At 41.0% G+C, this 17,894-nt stretch overlaps 1 protein-coding gene across 1 annotated transcript; it reads left to right on the top strand.

Annotated features, from left to right (window-relative positions):
• The first annotated feature begins 7,911 nt into the window (after positions 1-7,911).
• On the top strand, positions 7,912-14,547 carry GNG10 (G protein subunit gamma 10). Its single transcript, XM_033123259.1, has 3 exons — positions 7,912-8,053; positions 12,461-12,592; positions 13,582-14,547. Exons 1-2 carry the CDS (start codon positions 7,973-7,975, stop codon positions 12,584-12,586), a joined length of 207 nt encoding a protein of 68 aa, XP_032979150.1. The 5' UTR covers positions 7,912-7,972; the 3' UTR covers positions 12,587-12,592; positions 13,582-14,547.
• Positions 14,548-17,894: the final 3,347 nt, after the last annotated feature.

Genomic DNA, 17,894 nt, shown 5'->3' on the forward strand with positions numbered 1-17,894 from the left:
AAACATTTTTCCAGAAGAGACTTTGTAAAAAGGTCTTTTGTGCCACAGTATTGCTTTCCCCCCCAACTTCAATTGGGAAAAAAAACACAAAAAAACGACGGAGCAGAAATAGTGTACTGGAAAGTTGTTCATATATTATGATGTCTGTGAATGGCGAAAAACCCATTGTATGTGAGTTCATTTACATGCATTTAAAGCAGAAAGAAGAGGAGCCTGGCTGTGTGCTGTTCTTTCAGACAATGCAATATAAATGTTTTATACGTGTGCAAGTGAAAGTAATTCACACATAATTTGAAGAAAATAAGATACTGCACCAAAGTATCGATACACATTCATGGTAGTGAATCAATACTCCTGTTAAAGGTTTATCCCATTGCTTCATATTAATAAAATGGTTGCAATATATCACAAGTTTGTTGGTATGACATTTTAAATCAAAGAGTAACATATTGCTTTTATATTATGTAATTTAAAAAGACTAGTGTAGATAGTAGATATGTGGAATCTGTTTCTAGGTAAAGTTAACCAGTGCTTTCAGGAGCTCAGCCCAAATATGTGACATGTACAAAGAGGCAAGCAGGAAGATTTCCGGCCTTGCTAATATAGACAAAGACCTGAGGTGAGTTATTTAACCTGTTATGTAATAAGTTGCCTCATTAGAACGTGGTGGGACGAGTTTAACCAGATTATCACTAGGGACCTTTTGTAGCTCTAAAATTCTGAAATGATATTTATATTTTTATAAACTTTAGATGAAATTGTTTTGTGCATCCATTCATTTTTAGAAGAATGGAAAAATTACAGAACTAAATTATCAGAAGCTATGTTTCAAATCTCAAATGCCCAACTTCTAACCATAGATAAATGCCTTTCAAAGTTGCTATGGTTGTCTGTAGACTCAGCAACCCCTGTCTTAGAATTCACTATCTATTTAATACACAATAGTATTTAAGAACAGAAGTATGTGCCAACATGTTATAAGGACCAAAAAGAAATGTAGGCACTGGCCCCTCTGTCAAAATTTAAAAGAAATTTCTGGTATCCTAGGTATTTTTTACCTAGTGGTAATGAAAAATAAGAGGACTGGATATGTTAACATTCATAAAGGTAGCTGATAAAAACTGTGTCTTTGGACCTTATTTTGCTGTATTTTGCTAGATTGCTGTATTTCTTCCAGACTTTCTAGAAATTTCATTTTTGGAATTGTCCCCAGCAGCCTGCTCACTTGGTAAAAAGTTTGGGTGGTCTTTTGGAATGATGGTCATGGCATGAGTCAGGATGAGTTGAGTTTCCTTAATGGAAGGACTCTGATTCTTTCTTCCCTACCCTCAACAAAATAACTATGCTTCAGTATCCTAGAGTGAAGGAAGGGCCATTAATTGTCACAAGTGTTATTTAAGTACTCTCTGGGTATCTTATACTGTCTCCATACTCTGACCACCCTCCACCCATTTTAGAAAATCTGGAGAAGAATCCTGGGTAGAGAGGATCCTGCGACCCCACTAGTTGGACATTTTTTCTTGTGCTTCATTTTAGTGTTATCATCATTTCCATTTTGCTTGGCATTCAGGAGTTTATAGTGCATCCTGTTCCTTGCTCTTATCACTTCGTATAATTGAGATTGTGCTAAAATTACTCTTAGGGTTATATTCACGTCTACTATCTTTATAACAGATTCCACTACTAACCCTTTCTCATTGGTCTTATTTCTTTATGAATTCTCCAAATTCTACAAATCGTAGGTTGCTGTTTCATAACACATCTATTAGGTGAGTACCAACTCTGAATCTTAAACACTACAATTGGCATACAGATTTTAAAACGTTACATGGAAAAATTGTTGAGAGTAGAGAATTAACAAGTATTTTAGTACTATTGAATTTATGTTTAGAAAATCATAGTTCATTTCCTTTGAGTTTTGTTCAGCAGGTGGGGTGGGGTGGGGTGGGGTGGGATGGGGTGGCCTGAAATGGCAGTAAACTTTTTTTTTTTAATTTTTTAACTTCTAAGTGTTGTTTTTATTTTATTTTATTATTATTATTATTATTTTTATTATTATTATTTTTTTTAACAGGACTTTATTCCAAGTCAAGTTGTTGTTCTTTCAATCTTAGTTGTGGAGGGTGCCGTTCAGCTTCAAGTTGTTGTCCTTTTAGTCTTAGTTGTGGAGGGCGCAGCTCAGCTCCAGGTCCAGTTGCCGTTGCTAGTTGCAGGGGGCACAGCCCACCATCCCTTGTGGAAGTCGAACCGGCAACATTGTGGTTGAGAGCCCACTGGCCCATGTGGGAATCGAACCGGTAGCCTTCGGAGTTACGAGCATGGAGTTCTAACCGCCTGAGCCACCAGGCTGGCCCAGCAATAAACTTTTAATACCCAAACCTTGGAGATAATTTTGCTTGAGTGGAAGCCATTGCTAAGCTAACATTCTGCTAGTGTTACGAACCAGTCTGCAGGCCCCAAACTGAAAGTTCTGTGGAAATTAAAGAGAAATGGTTTTGTTAGACATTAGTATAAACAGATCTAGCTGCTTTAAGACTTTAAATCAGACATGGTCTCAGTTGAGTTATAATTGTGTATTTGAGGCAGATAAATGTTGGTATTGATACAAACTAGTTGTGTATGGATGAAACATAATTAATCTTATTTGCAAAATGTGATACTCTTCACATGTAAGTATGGGCTAAAGCCAAATCTAGAACCTAATAACTAAATAAAATTTGCTAAACAAGTTATTTAACCTTTCTGGTTTTCTTGTCTGTGAAATGAGATCTTTTTAAGATAATTAGGAGTTTAAATTCTATAAGCCTGCAAATTCACATAGGTATAGGGTTTAAGTAGATTAGATTGCCTACAACTGAGAAATGTTATGGATATTTAATTAAAAAGCCTACATAATTAGTTGTAAACTTTAATCAGCTCCTTAGTACTTCAAGGATCCAGGATATCCTTGACAATTGTGTATGGGATGGATCACATAGTCTTGTGACCTAAGGTTTCTTACAGACTCCTCCCGCTTTCATTAGAGGTTGGAGAAACTTCTCATTCAATAGTCTCTCCATTTATAACCTCAAGAAAAGTGAGCAGGATGCAGTGGAATGGCTCAGGCTTTGCAGGCAGGTAGACCAGGTCTGGTTTCTGGCTCTGCACCTGACGGTAGCTTGACTTTGGGCAGGTAAAGCGCTCAACCTTGGTTTTTCAATTTTAATAGCAGGGATACTAAGTACTTCATAGAATTATTATGAGAATTAAATAAGACGGGAGAAAGTGCTGGCATATATTAAGTGCTCAGTAAATGAGTTTCCTTGCCTTCAGAGGGAATAGGAAAGATCATTCTCATTTGTTAAAATCCATGGTAATAGAGTGTTTACTGATGACTATAAATCCATTGTTTCCATTGTTTATTCTTTTAGTAGGTGTTTGAATTCCTTACCTTGGTCAAGGTACTGTGCTAGCGTGAAGAAAGTAATGCTCCTTAGGGCTGGAATTGTGTGTTTTAAAAGCAGCTGCCTATGCTTTGTTGCTTCTGGGGTACAGGTAAAGCAGCTGAGATGACAAATCAGAAAAGAAACTTGCAGAGACAACAGAATAATCAGCTCCTCACTAATTTAAGGCCTACATTTACCGAAGGGACACTTCTAATAAGATAAAGAGGCATGCTTGGAATGGTTGCTCAAAATGACATAAAGTAGCCCTAAATTTCACTGCCTCCAGAAGTCTCAAATGCTGGTGAAAATCTCCCGGGAGAAGCTGAATCTACAAGCCTGAAGGGGAATCTTTAGTTCCTGGTCCTTTACTCTGAGTTCTAAAAATAATTCAATGGGTATAAGGAAGTGAAATAATTTTTTATGGTACATTATACTATGCACATTAAATATAGTTGTTAATGTGTTTTCTGTTTCTTTTAAATATGTTGCCATTTTGATATAACATTGGCAGAAAGAAACACCTTCTCATTATTTCATTATTTTTCTGGAGAAGAGTGATTTAAAGCCTATTTTCTGGAAAAATTACCCCCGTTAGTGAAAAGGTAACCATAATACATATCAGAGGAATGAAGAATTATAGATCATAACAGGGAAATTAAATGTTTGCAAGGACACTGACTTTTTAGAAAGTGCTGAAATTCAAAGAAACAGTAGAAATGTATGTTTTAATCTTAACCAAGAAATAAATGTGTAACATATTCTTTAAAATAATATACTGGTGATCTGTGCATTTCAGCGGTGGTGAGAAGGAAAGGATACTTTGTCCCCATGCCTCACCTCCTTTTAGAGCTCTCAAAAGAGCTGCATCTGTGGTAACAGATTCTAGTCCTCCAGGTGAGCAGTGATTTCTCTTGAAAGCTAAAAGGAAAGTCCTTTCCCCACTGCCACTTTGTGTGATATTAGGCAAGTCACTTTCCTTAGTGGGTCTTGTTTCCTCATTTCTAAAACTGGGGATGGATGACATTATCTGAAGGTCTCTTTCTACTCTGAAGTTCCATGATGCAAAACTAATGGATGAGAAGACATGTTGGTAAAGTATAAAGCAAAACCCAGATGGGCAGCCCTCATCAATGACCAGTGGCACTCAGCCTGCTGGCCTGTGGATCACTGTAGGAGGCTATATGCTAAAACCTCCTTCAAAGCCCGACCACTCCTCTCCAAGAATAGCACAATCGATCATCCAGAGGTGAGCAGGAGTTGGGGCGGGGGGCGGTGTGCACGGGCATGAAGTAGGGAGATGGGGCAAACCCCTAGACCTTTCCTGCTACGTCATGGCTGACACACAAGTATTACCCTATGCGCAACCCTCACTGTGGGCAACCCCAAAGCTGCCTTTTCTAATTAGAGATAGTATTCTCATTTCTTGAGCTGTAATTGTGCGGTGCAGATGCCTCCCACACCAACAATCTTGCCTTTAAACATTTTCACCAGCCGAGAGGCATGTAGCAGTCCAGTTGAAGACTTTCTCCTAAGCGAAACGCATCTGGTTCTTTACTCCTCCCCTCAAACCTAGTCTTGTTTCCTAATTTCTGTTCTAGGTATCAGTTCTAGCTCACTCTCTGCTTCAGAACCCTTTGTCCCCCTTCCTGTGCATTTCATAACCACCATGAACCACTATTGAACTAGTTTTTTGAGATTGTTCCCTTCCATTCCTACCTTTACAGTCCCACCTTGGGCCTCTTGCCAGCTACACTTTCCATCAAAAAAGACAAAACATTTTGTAGGGTATCCGATGGATACGTGTCCCACTTGGGAGACCACCTCAGGGATGATGTAGATGCCTGATCACTGCACTGTACACCTGAAGCTGAACAATAATGGATGCCAATTATATATATATGTGTGTATGTGTGTGTGTGTATATATATAAATATATATATATATATGTATATACTTACAAGAAGCGGAGTACAGCATTAGGAATAGAGACAGTGGAAATGTAATGGCTGTGTGCGATGTCAGAGGGGTAGTGGATGGGGGGAAGGGGGTTCACACAGTGCGAGGGATATAAATGATAAACGTCTAAGTATTACTTTGTCTTGTGCACCTGAAACTAATAATAATTTAAAAAAAAAAGACAAAACAAAACCTATTATTGAAGTCATCGCCCCAACTTCAGTTCATTTTGTATCCTTATCCCAGGTCAGTATTTCTAAAGTCTCTTAACCATGTGGTTATCCTACTGCTTGCCACAAACTTTTCTGTTTTTTTTTTTAAGTTTTCTGCAACTTCTAGTCTTAATAGCTTTGCATCTTCCATGATCACCAGTGCCTTCTCTATTCATTAATTCATTCATAACATGTGTACATGGTCTGCTCTCCCCCTTGTTGGAATGCTCTCCTCCTCCCTCTGCCATCTGCAGGACACATGTTTTTAGGTTCTAGGTCTCACCATCTATGGGTTTTTCCTAATCCTTCCAGTCCATATCTTTGCTCTGAGTTTTTGCCATATCTTTTTGACACACACCATTCTGTCTTACTAATCTAGTAATGTTTCTAGCCTGTACTTTCATCTTTTTTTTAAAATTTTTTTTTAAAGATTTTATTGGGGAAAGGGAACAGGACTTTATTGGGGAACAGTGTGTACTTCCAGGCCTTTTTTCCAAGTCAAGTTGTTGTCCTTTCAATCTTAGTTGTGGAGGGTGCAGCTCAGCTCCAGGTCCAGTTGCCATTTTCTAGTTGCAGGGGGCGCTGCCCACCATCCCTTGCGGGACTCGAGGAATTGAACTGGCAACCTTGTGGTTGAGAGCCCACTGGCCCATGTGGGAATCGAACCGGCCGCCTCCCGAGTTAGGAGCATGGAGCTCTAACTGCCTGAGCCACCGGCCTGGCCTGAGCCTGTACTTTCATCTTTTGACTAGAATATGTGTTAAGTTCTTTCTGGTGAGGGAACTTGCCACTACACAGGGCTTTAAAATTTGCAAGTCTGCTCTTGTTACTAGATAAAAATTTAACACCCCCAAGACTGAACATATAGCTCACAAAATGAATGGAAGAAATGTTCAACAACAGTTAACGGCACTTAAAAGGCATGAAATACTATTTTTCATCTATTAGATTAGTAAAGACAAAGAACCACCATATAGAATGGGCCGCCTCCTGCAGAGAATACCAATTGCTATCACCTTCTGGAGGTCCAAGTAGGGAAAAGTTTTAAAAACCGTTTATATTATTTGACCCATTAATTCCACTTTTAGGAACGCGTCCTGAGGAAATAAAACAGACATGCACAAAGCTGTATGATGGTGGTCATCAGTGTTAAATAGGGCTGTAGGTAAATTATGGTCCAGCTTACAATGGAATATCATGCAGTCATTAAAAATAATAGTTGTAGGGCATCTTTTTTTGACTGCCTTTTCCCCCCTTCTGGTATCAGCATGCTGCTTTTCCTTTGGGGAACCATTCTTCCCTCCCTCTCAGTCTCTATAGTTGGGGTAGGTGTCCAGGAAGTCGGGATTGGACAGAGGGAGGAGTTGAGCTGTGATGCAGGTGCCATAAAAAAGCCTCAGATGACCCCAGTGGGGAGCTCTGGAGCTGGATTCATCCTTCAGTGTTGTCCCATCTTGAGGCAAAGGGGTTGGGGTTCAGCCCTTATACACCCTACGTCAATCACTGGATGGGAGCTGACACTGGGAGGGATGTGACCTTGGTCTGAATGGCTCTCTAAGGGCAGTTCCCAGAGAGGGACTTAGCTGACAGGCTTCAGCTGCTACCAAAAGCTGGGAGAATAAGTGCCTCAGCCCTCTGGGGAAGTTGGGTTGTGCACTACAGCGCCCACTGGGGGGTGCGCGTGTGTGTGTGTATGTGTGTCAGTGCCTGTAACCCCACCCCTTTGTTCAAGGGTCAACTATTACCTTTTTGCATCACTCAGTTTAAGTGGGGTTCTGACAAACAGTGGTGTACAAGAACAAGGAAATATTCATGATACTTTAAGTGAAAAAAAATTATATATTTTACATATACCGTAGTAGAGATGCCAGTTTTGTAAAACAAACTCATGCGCACATTAAAAACAAAATCCAGCACAACAAAAACAATGACTATAGTTAAATGGTGAGATGGGAGTGAGGGGGCCGAATTTAATTTTCTTCTATATGTTCTGCAAAGATGTCAGGGTCTGGGATTTTAACACTGCTTACCTTACCCAACCCCTCATCCTAGAAGCCCTAGAAGCTTCGAGGTGCAGAGGTGCGCCCCTGTGCGCGTCCCACGACGCGGCTCCGGTTACAGGTGTAGATGCAGTTCTTATCTATGTTCAGAATAAAGAAAGGGTTGAGATTAGTGTCAGCTCCGGACCTCAAACTGTCGCTTCCCGGCGGCACCTGTCACCGTGGGGAGCGGCCGTCGGGGCGAGGCCGGGCAGTGGGCCGGCGGGCTCGGGCGGCGGGGCGGGCGCAGCTGCTTCCCCGCCCCGGGGCGGTGCCCGCGCTCGGGCCTCGCTGCTCCGCCAGCCCAGCTCATCCGCCCTCGGAGCCCAGCGCCGCCGCCATGTCTTCCGGGGCCAGCGTGAACGCTCTGCAGCGCCTGGTGGAGCAGCTCAAGCTGGAGGCCGGCGTGGAGAGGATCAAGGTGAGGCGGGCGGGAACGCCCTTTCTCGGGGCGCGGAGGCCGCCCGCTCCCGCCCCGCCTGCTGTCCCAGAGCCGCAAGGGGGGAGGCCGGCGGCCGCGGGCGGGTGGCTGCTGAGCGGAGCCGGCGGAGCGCAGCGCGATCGGGGCGCCAGGCCCCTGGAGAGGCCGCGCGGGGTGGGACGGCGCTGCGGCTCGGACGCGGTAGGCGGCGGGGAGGACGGTGCGCCCGGCCCTGGCTCTTTGCTCGGCCTCGCGGGACCGAGGCGCCCCCTGGGGTGGAGACGTGGCCTGAGGGGAAGCAGGCCTGGCCTGGTGGCTCGCGAAGACAGGCCTGTCCCCGCGAGGGTGGTCCGGGACCGAGTGCCCCTGGGGGCGTTTCATTTTCAGTGGTTTGGACGGTGACTCGGGGGTGGAGGGAAGCAGGACGGACGCTAGCAGAACAATCGTGCAAGAGACGCGCCGGTGGCCTGGACCCCGCTGGTGCGCGAAGATGGAGTCCAGAGATGCGGAGGCGGCTGAATGAATGGACAGGCCTTGGTGGACTGAGAGGAAGGAGAAGGACGAAGCTTAGGTTTCTGGCGTGGTGACAGGATGGATGGCCATGCCACTCGCGATGGCATAGAGGAGGGAGAGCGGGTTCAGGGGGAATGAGTTCAGTTTTGTGTACGTGGACTTGGAGGAGATGTCCAGAAGCTATTTAGCTACATGGGCTGCAGCTCAGGGAACAAGGCTAAGAGAGGTAATTAGAATATACAGAGATGGAAAAAGTATATAGTGAAGAGACCAGTGCATGAACCCAGGGATCAGCCAAATGAGATGGCTGAGAGAACAGAAGAACCAAGACAAAGCAAGATTACTAAATCGAGAAAGGGGTTTTCCAAAATTTGGGACTTAGTCCACATGTCCAGTGTTTAGTCAGTTGATTAAAAAGCACCTGTTGTTTAATTGTGTCTAGCAACTAGTATAGCATTATTTGTAGTATGTACCGTATGTGTGTATGTATGAACGCTGCTGTGATATTCCATGTACCTCAGTAGTGCCTTTTCTCTGTGTCTGGCATTATCCTAGGGACTGAGAATGCTCAGTATTCTAGTGACGATGTTAAACAATAAACACATTAACCAATAAATACAATAATTGCAGATGATAAGTGATGTGAAGATTATAAAACAAGGTAAAGAGTGTTATGAAATGCAGAAGAGATTTCAGTGACGTATATATTAATAGTACTAGAAGTAGAATCTAGATTGTAGCAAGTAGGCAGACATTTTAAAAAAAGAAATCTGGTTTTCAAAAGGAAACAATTTTTTTTTTTAATTTAGGAAATGAAAAGCCATGTTTTGAGGTTGAGGGGAAGGAACAAATGAGGAGATTTGGAGGAGAGGAGACGGGTCTGTCTTGGGGCATGGGATTGGATGGGCACCTGAGACGGGAAGAAATGAGGTAAGGATATGTATAAAGATAGATGTTTCTAGGTTTGGGCTTAAGGACTTGTGTGATGACAGTTTTCTATGTGAAGTAGGAGGCCAGGTTTTCTTCTAGGGCAGAGAAAAGGGAGCTAACGGAGTCACAAAAGTGAGAGTGGGGGAGAAAGTGCTGTTGGCAGTGGGGGAGGGCCCCATAAGAGCACATCCATAGACACCTGTGATTCTGAAGACCCAGCTACTAAGAGATTGGAGACTGTCCTACTTGTGATTTCCGCGCTCCAGCAGCAGTTGGCCACCCAGAAACCCGAGTGCCCAAAGTGAATGGTAGTTGATCCATGTAGTGGATTAGAGGGGAGATCCATGTAGTGGATTAGAGGGGAGGTATGCCAGAAAGATGGAAGTTGGGGATGGAGGGCAAGGAGTTTGAGGGTCTGCCAGAAAGAGGCTGAGCTTCGGCTGGGTAGAGGAGGGACAGAGCCAGCCTCCTGATGATGGGCTGGACTAAAGGGAGGAGGTGTTCTCCCTGAGATCAAAGAGCAGGTGTAGTGAGAATCAGAAGTGAAACCCTGGATGAGTAGGAGAGATTGTGATCTGAGTGTAAAATTTCCGATGTGGAGCAGTGACAGGCATTGGCTGTGACTGTTGGCATCAGGGAGAAGGTTGTTTGAGGAGAAGAGGTCAGGGTTGTCGAAAGCATTCAAGATGTTGGGACCTGAGGTGGAAGAAAACTGAGCCAGATGTCACAAGTAGCCCATGTGGGGATTGAACCGGCAACCTTGGTGTACTGAGACCTAGAGAATTTGAATGAATTGTTCAAGGTCACACAGATTATAAACTTACTTGAGGGGTATCCTTGTGGTCGCATGGTCTGGGGGTGGTTGGCAGGGCCTTTCCCAGGCAGCACCTGAGGAGTCACCACAATCCAAGGTCTGGTCTCATCTCAGGGCTCAATGACAGATGTTCTCAGCACACCCAGAGATACTGTCTCTAGCAGACTTGCTAGCTGGTAAGCCACGACACTAGTTTTCAAGCATATACTGGAGGGCGTCGCTTCCCACTGATTGGAACGCTCAGTGTTCTGTCAAGGACCCCTTCTTTGCTTTGGGGAAGCCTCTCAGCAGTTGCTGGGTGAGCATGGACTCAAACCAAGGAAAGGCATAGAATTTGGGTGGGCATTATCCCACCTCTAATAGCAGGCAACAGCTTTCAAGTGTTAGGGCGTGTATTCTACAACGTGCTAGTGAAATGCTTACCACTTTTGCTCTTATTTTCTCTGCACATCCCCTCACTTTAACTTTTTGACCATGTTCTGTAGGCTAGGGTGCAGTTAGTCCCATTTCCCAAGGGGTCCTGGGAGATAGTCTCCTTCCACTTGTGTGGAGTTCACCTGTTTCCGCCGGTGCAGGGTGCTTGAGCATAATTGGTTCCAAATTCCTTTTGACTTAATAACTGGTCTGTATAACTATTAGTTCCAAGTAGTATTCATGTGAAAATGTCAGAACTTCTGTTGAGGGAAAAGTAAGCTTAAACCTTACTCTGACAATATTATATGGTGTTTATATTATATAACATAAGCTGTTACTACACTAACCAAATCAAAATTCCTAAAGCATTCTAGAAACTACATAGTAACTGTAACACAAGTAGTTTATTTTCCAGTAATTTGGAAGCTAGGAAAACTAACACAAAGTGGTAGTAGTACTTGAATCATTTTTATGCAATATAGGTGAGTTTTTACATAAAACACCTTTTCAATGCAAGAAAAATGGAAAGTGAGGAAAGCTTCCGAGTACAAATGCATCAAATGGAGATTAAGAATAAAGGCAGAATAATACTGTATCAGTGCTGCTTAATTAACTTCTCCAAAAGTTAGTGGCTTAAAACAACATTAATTCATTCTTAGGTCAGCAATTTGAGCTGGGTTCAACTGTGTAGTTAGTTCTGCATCTTTGCTGGGTTCTCCTGTGCGTGTGCAATCAAATGGAGGGTGGACTAGTGGCTGGGTGGCCTCACTCACGTGTCTGGAGGGTGGTCGGGAGGTGGCTGGGGGCTGGCTGACTGGCTCTCTTCCACAAGACCTCCATTTGGTTAGCTGGGGCTCATTAGATGGTGGTTTTAGGGTCCAATCACAGCAAGAAAGGTAACTGCAAGGCTCTTAAAGCGTGGGTTTGGAACGTGCCCATTGTTTCTACTACATCCTCCTGGTCAAAGCAAGTCACAAGACAAGCCCAGATTCAACAAGTGGGTAAATAGACTCCTCCTTTTGGTGGGAGGAACTACAAAATACCGTGACTGTTGCTGCAGTCTGCCACAAATGTATTGCTAAATGGCAGCGCTAGTCTAAGTGCTTTACACGAGTTAACTCAATTGTCACATCAACCCAATGAGGTAAATACTATTTATTACTAAATACAAATACATTTTACAGATGAGAAAAACAGGTACTGAGAAGTTAAGACACTTGCCCAAGGTTATCAGGTAGTGATGGAGCTGCATTTGAGGCAGGGCAGTCTGGTTCAAGACCTTGTATTCTCCACTGATAAGCAATCCTGGCGCACAAGCAGGGTGGAAGAACTGTCACTTGTTTTGAGGAGACTGGATAAGGCTCCAGCCTTGTCAGCATTAAAACAGTTTTCCCACATGGCACACCTGGATATATCAGTGCATCCTTTCTAAGTGAAAATTTGTAAAGGGAACACTCGAATGAACTGTTTCTTTAGCAGTTCGGTCTCAAAACTAGGAGTCTACATGTATCGAAGATAATGGCTTTTTCTTTCCTTTATTGAATAAGCAACCAAACCAAAAATATCCTAACTCAAAAGTTCATAGAAATTGTAACCTTTCCTCTTTGGAGTTATTAAGAGACTTGGAGTTCACATAACGGGTGGTCAGGCTGTACGATCATTTTCCAGAGCATCCAGTGGCTGCTGGGTGGAGCTGGCTGTGAACAGCACGTCAAGCTGTAGTCCTTTTGTTTCAGGTCTCTCAGGCGGCGGCAGAGCTTCAACAGTACTGCATGCAGAATGCTTGCAAGGATGCCCTGCTGGTCGGTGTTCCAGCCGGGAGCAACCCCTTCCGGGAGCCCAGATCCTGTGCGTTACTCTGAAGACTGGTGAGTAATGATACACCATGGTGTTATCGCAGGGCTTCCCAAAGGATTTGGGCAACTGTGCTTTGAATATCTACTATTCTTAGGGGAATTTAAAAAAAAAGGCAGCAAAAGGCACAACTATCCCTGAAGGGTGACTCGTCTATATTTACCATGCCTGTGGGATACATCTCATTAGGAGTCTCAATCCTCTATGGCACTAACTCATGAGATGTTAATATCCTCACGGACTTGAGCTCTTTCACTGAGTTGGCTGGTGGTAATTCCCTGAACTTAATCCTACTTTCTCTGTTCTTATACCATCCCAGAATTGTCATTTGCTGCTTGGTGCTATCAGCTGACTTGCTATTCTGGGGACTCAGGACTCCCCAGAGAAGGAGACTTGTTCCTATCACCAGCTGTGATTTCTTTCCTAAAGGCTTTCAGAAATGTCTCTGTTTTAATGGAGGAAGCTTTGATGGGGGAAAGTCTGAATCCAGTTAAAAAAGAGCTTTAAAAGTTGAATATTGAAATTAAAACATCTCTTTGGTGGCGTATTAGAAATTTCATGGGTTCTAATGCATTTTACAGGATCTCATTCACATTTTCACTTTTTTATCTTTTTTGGAAGAGTTCAGAGCATAAATTATTGGAGTCTTTTGGGGCCAGCATATTTCAAATTATGTGTTCTAAACGGTTTTCCCACAGTAAGTAATCATCTTAGGTTCTTGTTCACATTAAAAAGAAGGAAGTAATCATACTATCAAGTACTTGTGTACCTTTTAATGGAAAACACCCACATTAATGGTAGTAAATGTTTTATACTAGTGTAGCATTTTTCTTTTTATAAAGCACTTTCATGGGTCCTACTCCTTATTAGTGTGGTTTGAATTTTTTTTTTAATTATTACTCTCTACTTTGAGAATACTAACGTGCCTTGTGAAATGATGACTAGTTAATTTTATGTATAAATCTTACTAAAGTGAGAATCTACCACATTCTCTTTCCTGTAGGAAAGAAGTTCATCGAGGAATGCCTTCAGGTGCAAAGTGATGAATGATTGCCTCCAAGTCTCAAGAAAACATTTTTCTTTAACCAAATAACTTTTAGATATTTCAGACCTTTCGTGTGGCCTGGTCCTATCGCCAAAATTCTACAGAAATTGATGACTTTCGACTCAAATAAGGAAACTGGGTAAAGGAGTAGACTTTTAAATAATAGTGGCCTGGTTTATTTGGTGAAGTGCTTTATACTTAAGACAAACAAAAACTTTACCACCAAATATACCAAAATGCACCTCTTTCCTATGTGATGAATAACTAGTGTTTCTATACCTGGAATATTATGTATGTTTTATTTACTGGGTGTTTACATTTTGGGAAGGAAAACATTTTTGTTTATTAAAAAATTTAATATTTGTAATTTGTTGTTTCTAAGATTTTTACACCATAACAAAATTTGTCCTTTTCTCATGAATTTACAATTTCTAAACGAAGATAAGCCAGTGTAAGATTGGGGGAAGAGTAGGCTTTATTAATCGAATGATGTCTTGATTTTTCTAAATGAGAAGATTGTTTTATTTTTAACACTAAATGTGGGAGCTGTCTCTTAGCAAACTTGTTTGGAAAGATTAATGTTGTGTTGTGTATTAGATTGCCCCATTCTGTGTACGAAGCAGATTTGATCTTTACTTTCTTAAGTTCCTCTACTTTATAGTTGTGGTTGTATTTTAAAAATACACATTATTTCACATCTTTAAAAAAAATGTTTAAAATGTGACTTATAGAACATTGCAAATGATTAAAAACAAAGTAATGTGAAAATCTTAACAAATTAAATGAATTCTTAATGTCATTAGGGTATTACTTTGACGATGTGCCTTTGATTTAATTTGGGATATTTTTCAAAGGATACTTTATTTGTGTTTGTAATAATCTTTGAGGAGCTTGGAAATAAAATTTGCTTAATTCTTCCTTTTCTATGACAGCAACATTTTGTGTCTGATTTTGTTTTAAGGTTTCATGGATTTCTGTTTGCTTGTGAGATTGAGTGCTGGAAGTGGGAGGTGAAATCTTTGTATGTACTTGTAGAATTTTGTAAAAAAATAGATATAGGTATAGCATACAGAAATATCTCAATGACTGACAATATTTGCTCTTACATAGCTCTGTATAAACCCATAAATAAGTGAAAATATCTTTGAGTATGAGTCGTGTTACAATAGAGAAAATAGAAGCCATTAGATGGGAACTCCCTTAACTTCTGGCTGCGAAATTTCCAGGTCTAAGTAGTCCCCTTTCATTCGATTCTAATTCAGGTATCCCTTATGTAACCCCTCTTTGTTCTCTGGATCTGTTTCACCTTCTCTGAAAGGTCACATTATCAATTATGTTTTCTCTCCTTTATCTTCAACTTCTCTATTGGACTCTTTCTATCAGCATTTAAACGTGTTCCATTTTCCATCTTAACAACAATACGCATTTTTTAAAAAATGTCCATTAAAAAACAAATTTCGGCTTACGAGATGGATAAGTCCTAGAGATCTGCTATATGGCATAGTGCCTATCATTAATACTGTATTATACACTTAAAATTTTGTATATTTAAAAATTTGCTAAGATTTAATGTTAGGTGTTCTTATCTCTCTCTCACACGCACGCACACACACACACACACACACACACAAAGAGGGCAAGAGGGAACTTTTGGAGGTGATGGACAGGTTCATGGCATAGACTGTGATGGTGGTTTCATACTTGTATACTTCTCTCCAAACTCAAGTTGTACACATTAATCGTGTATTTTGGCTTTTTGTATGCCAAAAAACTACAAAAACAACTCTTTATTTTACTTTCCCTTTTCCAAAACTCTTGTTAAGGTATTACAAGAAAACTAGACATCTCATTATGAACACAGATATAAATGCTAAATATAAGAAATCAAATTCACTAGTATATCACGAGATGATACAACCTGACAAAGCTAGAGTAATTCAATATAAGGAAATCTATCAATGTAATGCATTACATGAATGGTTTAAAGAAGAGAATCTATGCCAGCAAGTCATTTGATAAAATTCAATAGCTATTCTGAATAAAAGCTTAATGGATTAGTGAAATAGGAATAGAAAGAAATTAAAGATGGTAAAGACAGTTTGTCAAAACCAACAGCAAGTTTTATACAACATGGTGAAAAGTGGAACCATTCAGCATGTTAGGAACAAAACAAGAATTCCTTTATCACCACTATTCTGCATTTGCTTTGGAATTCTTAGCTAATGCAGTAAGATGAAAAAAATGAAATGTGTAAACATTTTAGGAGAAATATCTGTATTTATGGATCATATAATTTTACCTTTCTACCTTGAAAACTCAAGAGAGTCTAGTAAAAAAAATACTTGAATTTGTAATAGAATTTGGGAGACTGGCTAGATACAAAGTATACATAGAAAAGTAAGCACTTTCTATACTGGCAAAGCTGGTTGGAAATGTAAATAATGACAAAATGATAAAAAAATACTTGGGAATAAATTTAACAAAAGTGTAAGTCATAAAAGGTTTTACTGATGTTTATAGAATGGTCTACATAAATTACAGGATGTGAACACAGATTTCATTAAAATGCAGCCTTACCAAAACTACTAAATTTTATATAAATTTAGTGGAATTCCTATCTTACTACTTTTTTTTAAACTTCTATTTATTGTAAGTGTGTTTTTCCAGGACCCATCAGCTCCAAATCAGGTAGCTGTTCAATCTAGTTGTGGAGGGGGCAGCTCACAGTGGCCCATGTGGGGATCGAACTGGCAACCTTGTTAAGAGCACCGCGCTCTAACCAACTGAGCTAACGGGCCATCCCCCATCTTAGTTTTTTGAGGAAAATTGATTAAAATATCTAAAAGTTCATATGGAAAAAATCAAGTGTTCAAGAATAGTTTTTAAAACTGTGTAAAACAAAGGAGGGTGAAACTTGCCTCTTTAGTTATTAAAACTTACTTTAAAGCTACTGAATCAAAAGTATGATTTAAAAATAACACAAAAATAGGAAACCCAAAATAAACAATATTATTGTGGTACAGGAATAGACAAATAGATGGTTGGATCATAATAGTTCAGAAATAGACGACTTTTTTCCTATTCATTGGGAAAGTATAGTTTACTTAATAAACGGTGCTGGCATTATCGGCAATCTATTTGGAAGAAAATAAAATTGGGCCTATATTATACTACGTAAAAAAATCCACATAGGTTAAAGAAAGGTAATTAAGAAAGCATTAGAAGAAAAATTAGAATAATTGAACAACTTTAGGGTAAAAGAGGTCTTCCTAAGCAAGGTAGAAAACCCAGAAATCAAAAAAAGAAAAGATGTGTATACTTGACTACTGTGTTTCCCCGAAAATAAGACCTAACTGGAAAATAAGCACTAGCATGATTTTTCAGGAGGACATCCCCTGAACATAAGTCCTAATGCGTCTTTTGGAGCAAAATTTAATATAAGACCCGGTCTTATTTTCGGGGAAACATGGTATATCAAATTAAATAACTAAGGAATTTAAATAACTAAATTAAGTAGTAACTGTTGTATGGTAAAAAATCATAACCAAATAAAAGCAAAAGAGAAAAATATGTATTTTTTTCAGCCCTCATTTTGGATTGCTACTTTGCACTCTCCACAACCCTCAACCCAGGGTACTCCATTTGTTGGATCTCTTGTTTTAGGATGGGGCTCCTGATATGGGGAGAATATCCAGGATCCTATTACGTATGAGGAGGTTAGGGGTGGGACACCCCCCTGGTGTTGGCCCCAGTTGTACGCTGAGTCTCAGAAAGGGAGGGAGTAACTTACGTACATCCACCATCGGAAGAGACAGCTGATATTCCGGTGAGGCCCACAAGTTTGAGTGGGGCCTAGGAACTTGGGGCGAGGCCTCTCAAAAGCCCTCAAAGGTGAGCATCGCTATCATCAGCAATGAATCTAAGTGCAAGTAACTCCCCTTAGAACATCAAAAATCTCACAGGGACATACTAGCAAAGAAAAAAAAAATCGATGTTTCCATTGCAAAAGCCAATCTGGAGAGTTGGGGCTGTTCCCAACAATTCCATGTGATGGGGTTTTGGGAGAGGACTTGGAGGCTGAACTGACACTTTGGTCCCCTAAGAAGGGCCGATCCAGACCCTTCGGGCTTCTCCTATGGACCTGCTACCTCAACCTGTTGTGACAGTTGCTCCCTGGGCATGTTCTGCTGGAGCTGAGCTCACTTTATCAGCAGGAGAGATGCAGCAGGAGCCCTAAGATGCTTCCACTCCGCTTGCTGAGGAAGCAGGGA

The sequence above is a fragment of the Rhinolophus ferrumequinum genome, chromosome 12 (assembly GCF_004115265.2).
Source record: "Rhinolophus ferrumequinum isolate MPI-CBG mRhiFer1 chromosome 12, mRhiFer1_v1.p, whole genome shotgun sequence".
NCBI lineage: Eukaryota > Metazoa > Chordata > Mammalia > Chiroptera > Rhinolophidae > Rhinolophus > Rhinolophus ferrumequinum.

Excerpts from the sequence above, each read along its gene's own strand:
- GNG10 (XM_033123259.1), top strand. The coding sequence starts at position 7,973 with ATGTCTTCCGGGGCCAGCGTGAACGCTCTGCAGCGCCTGGTGGAGCAG. Across the intron at positions 8,054-12,460 it reads CCGGCGTGGAGAGGATCAAG|GTCTCTCAGGCGGCGGCAGA; the intron begins GTGAGGCGGGCG and ends CTTTTGTTTCAG.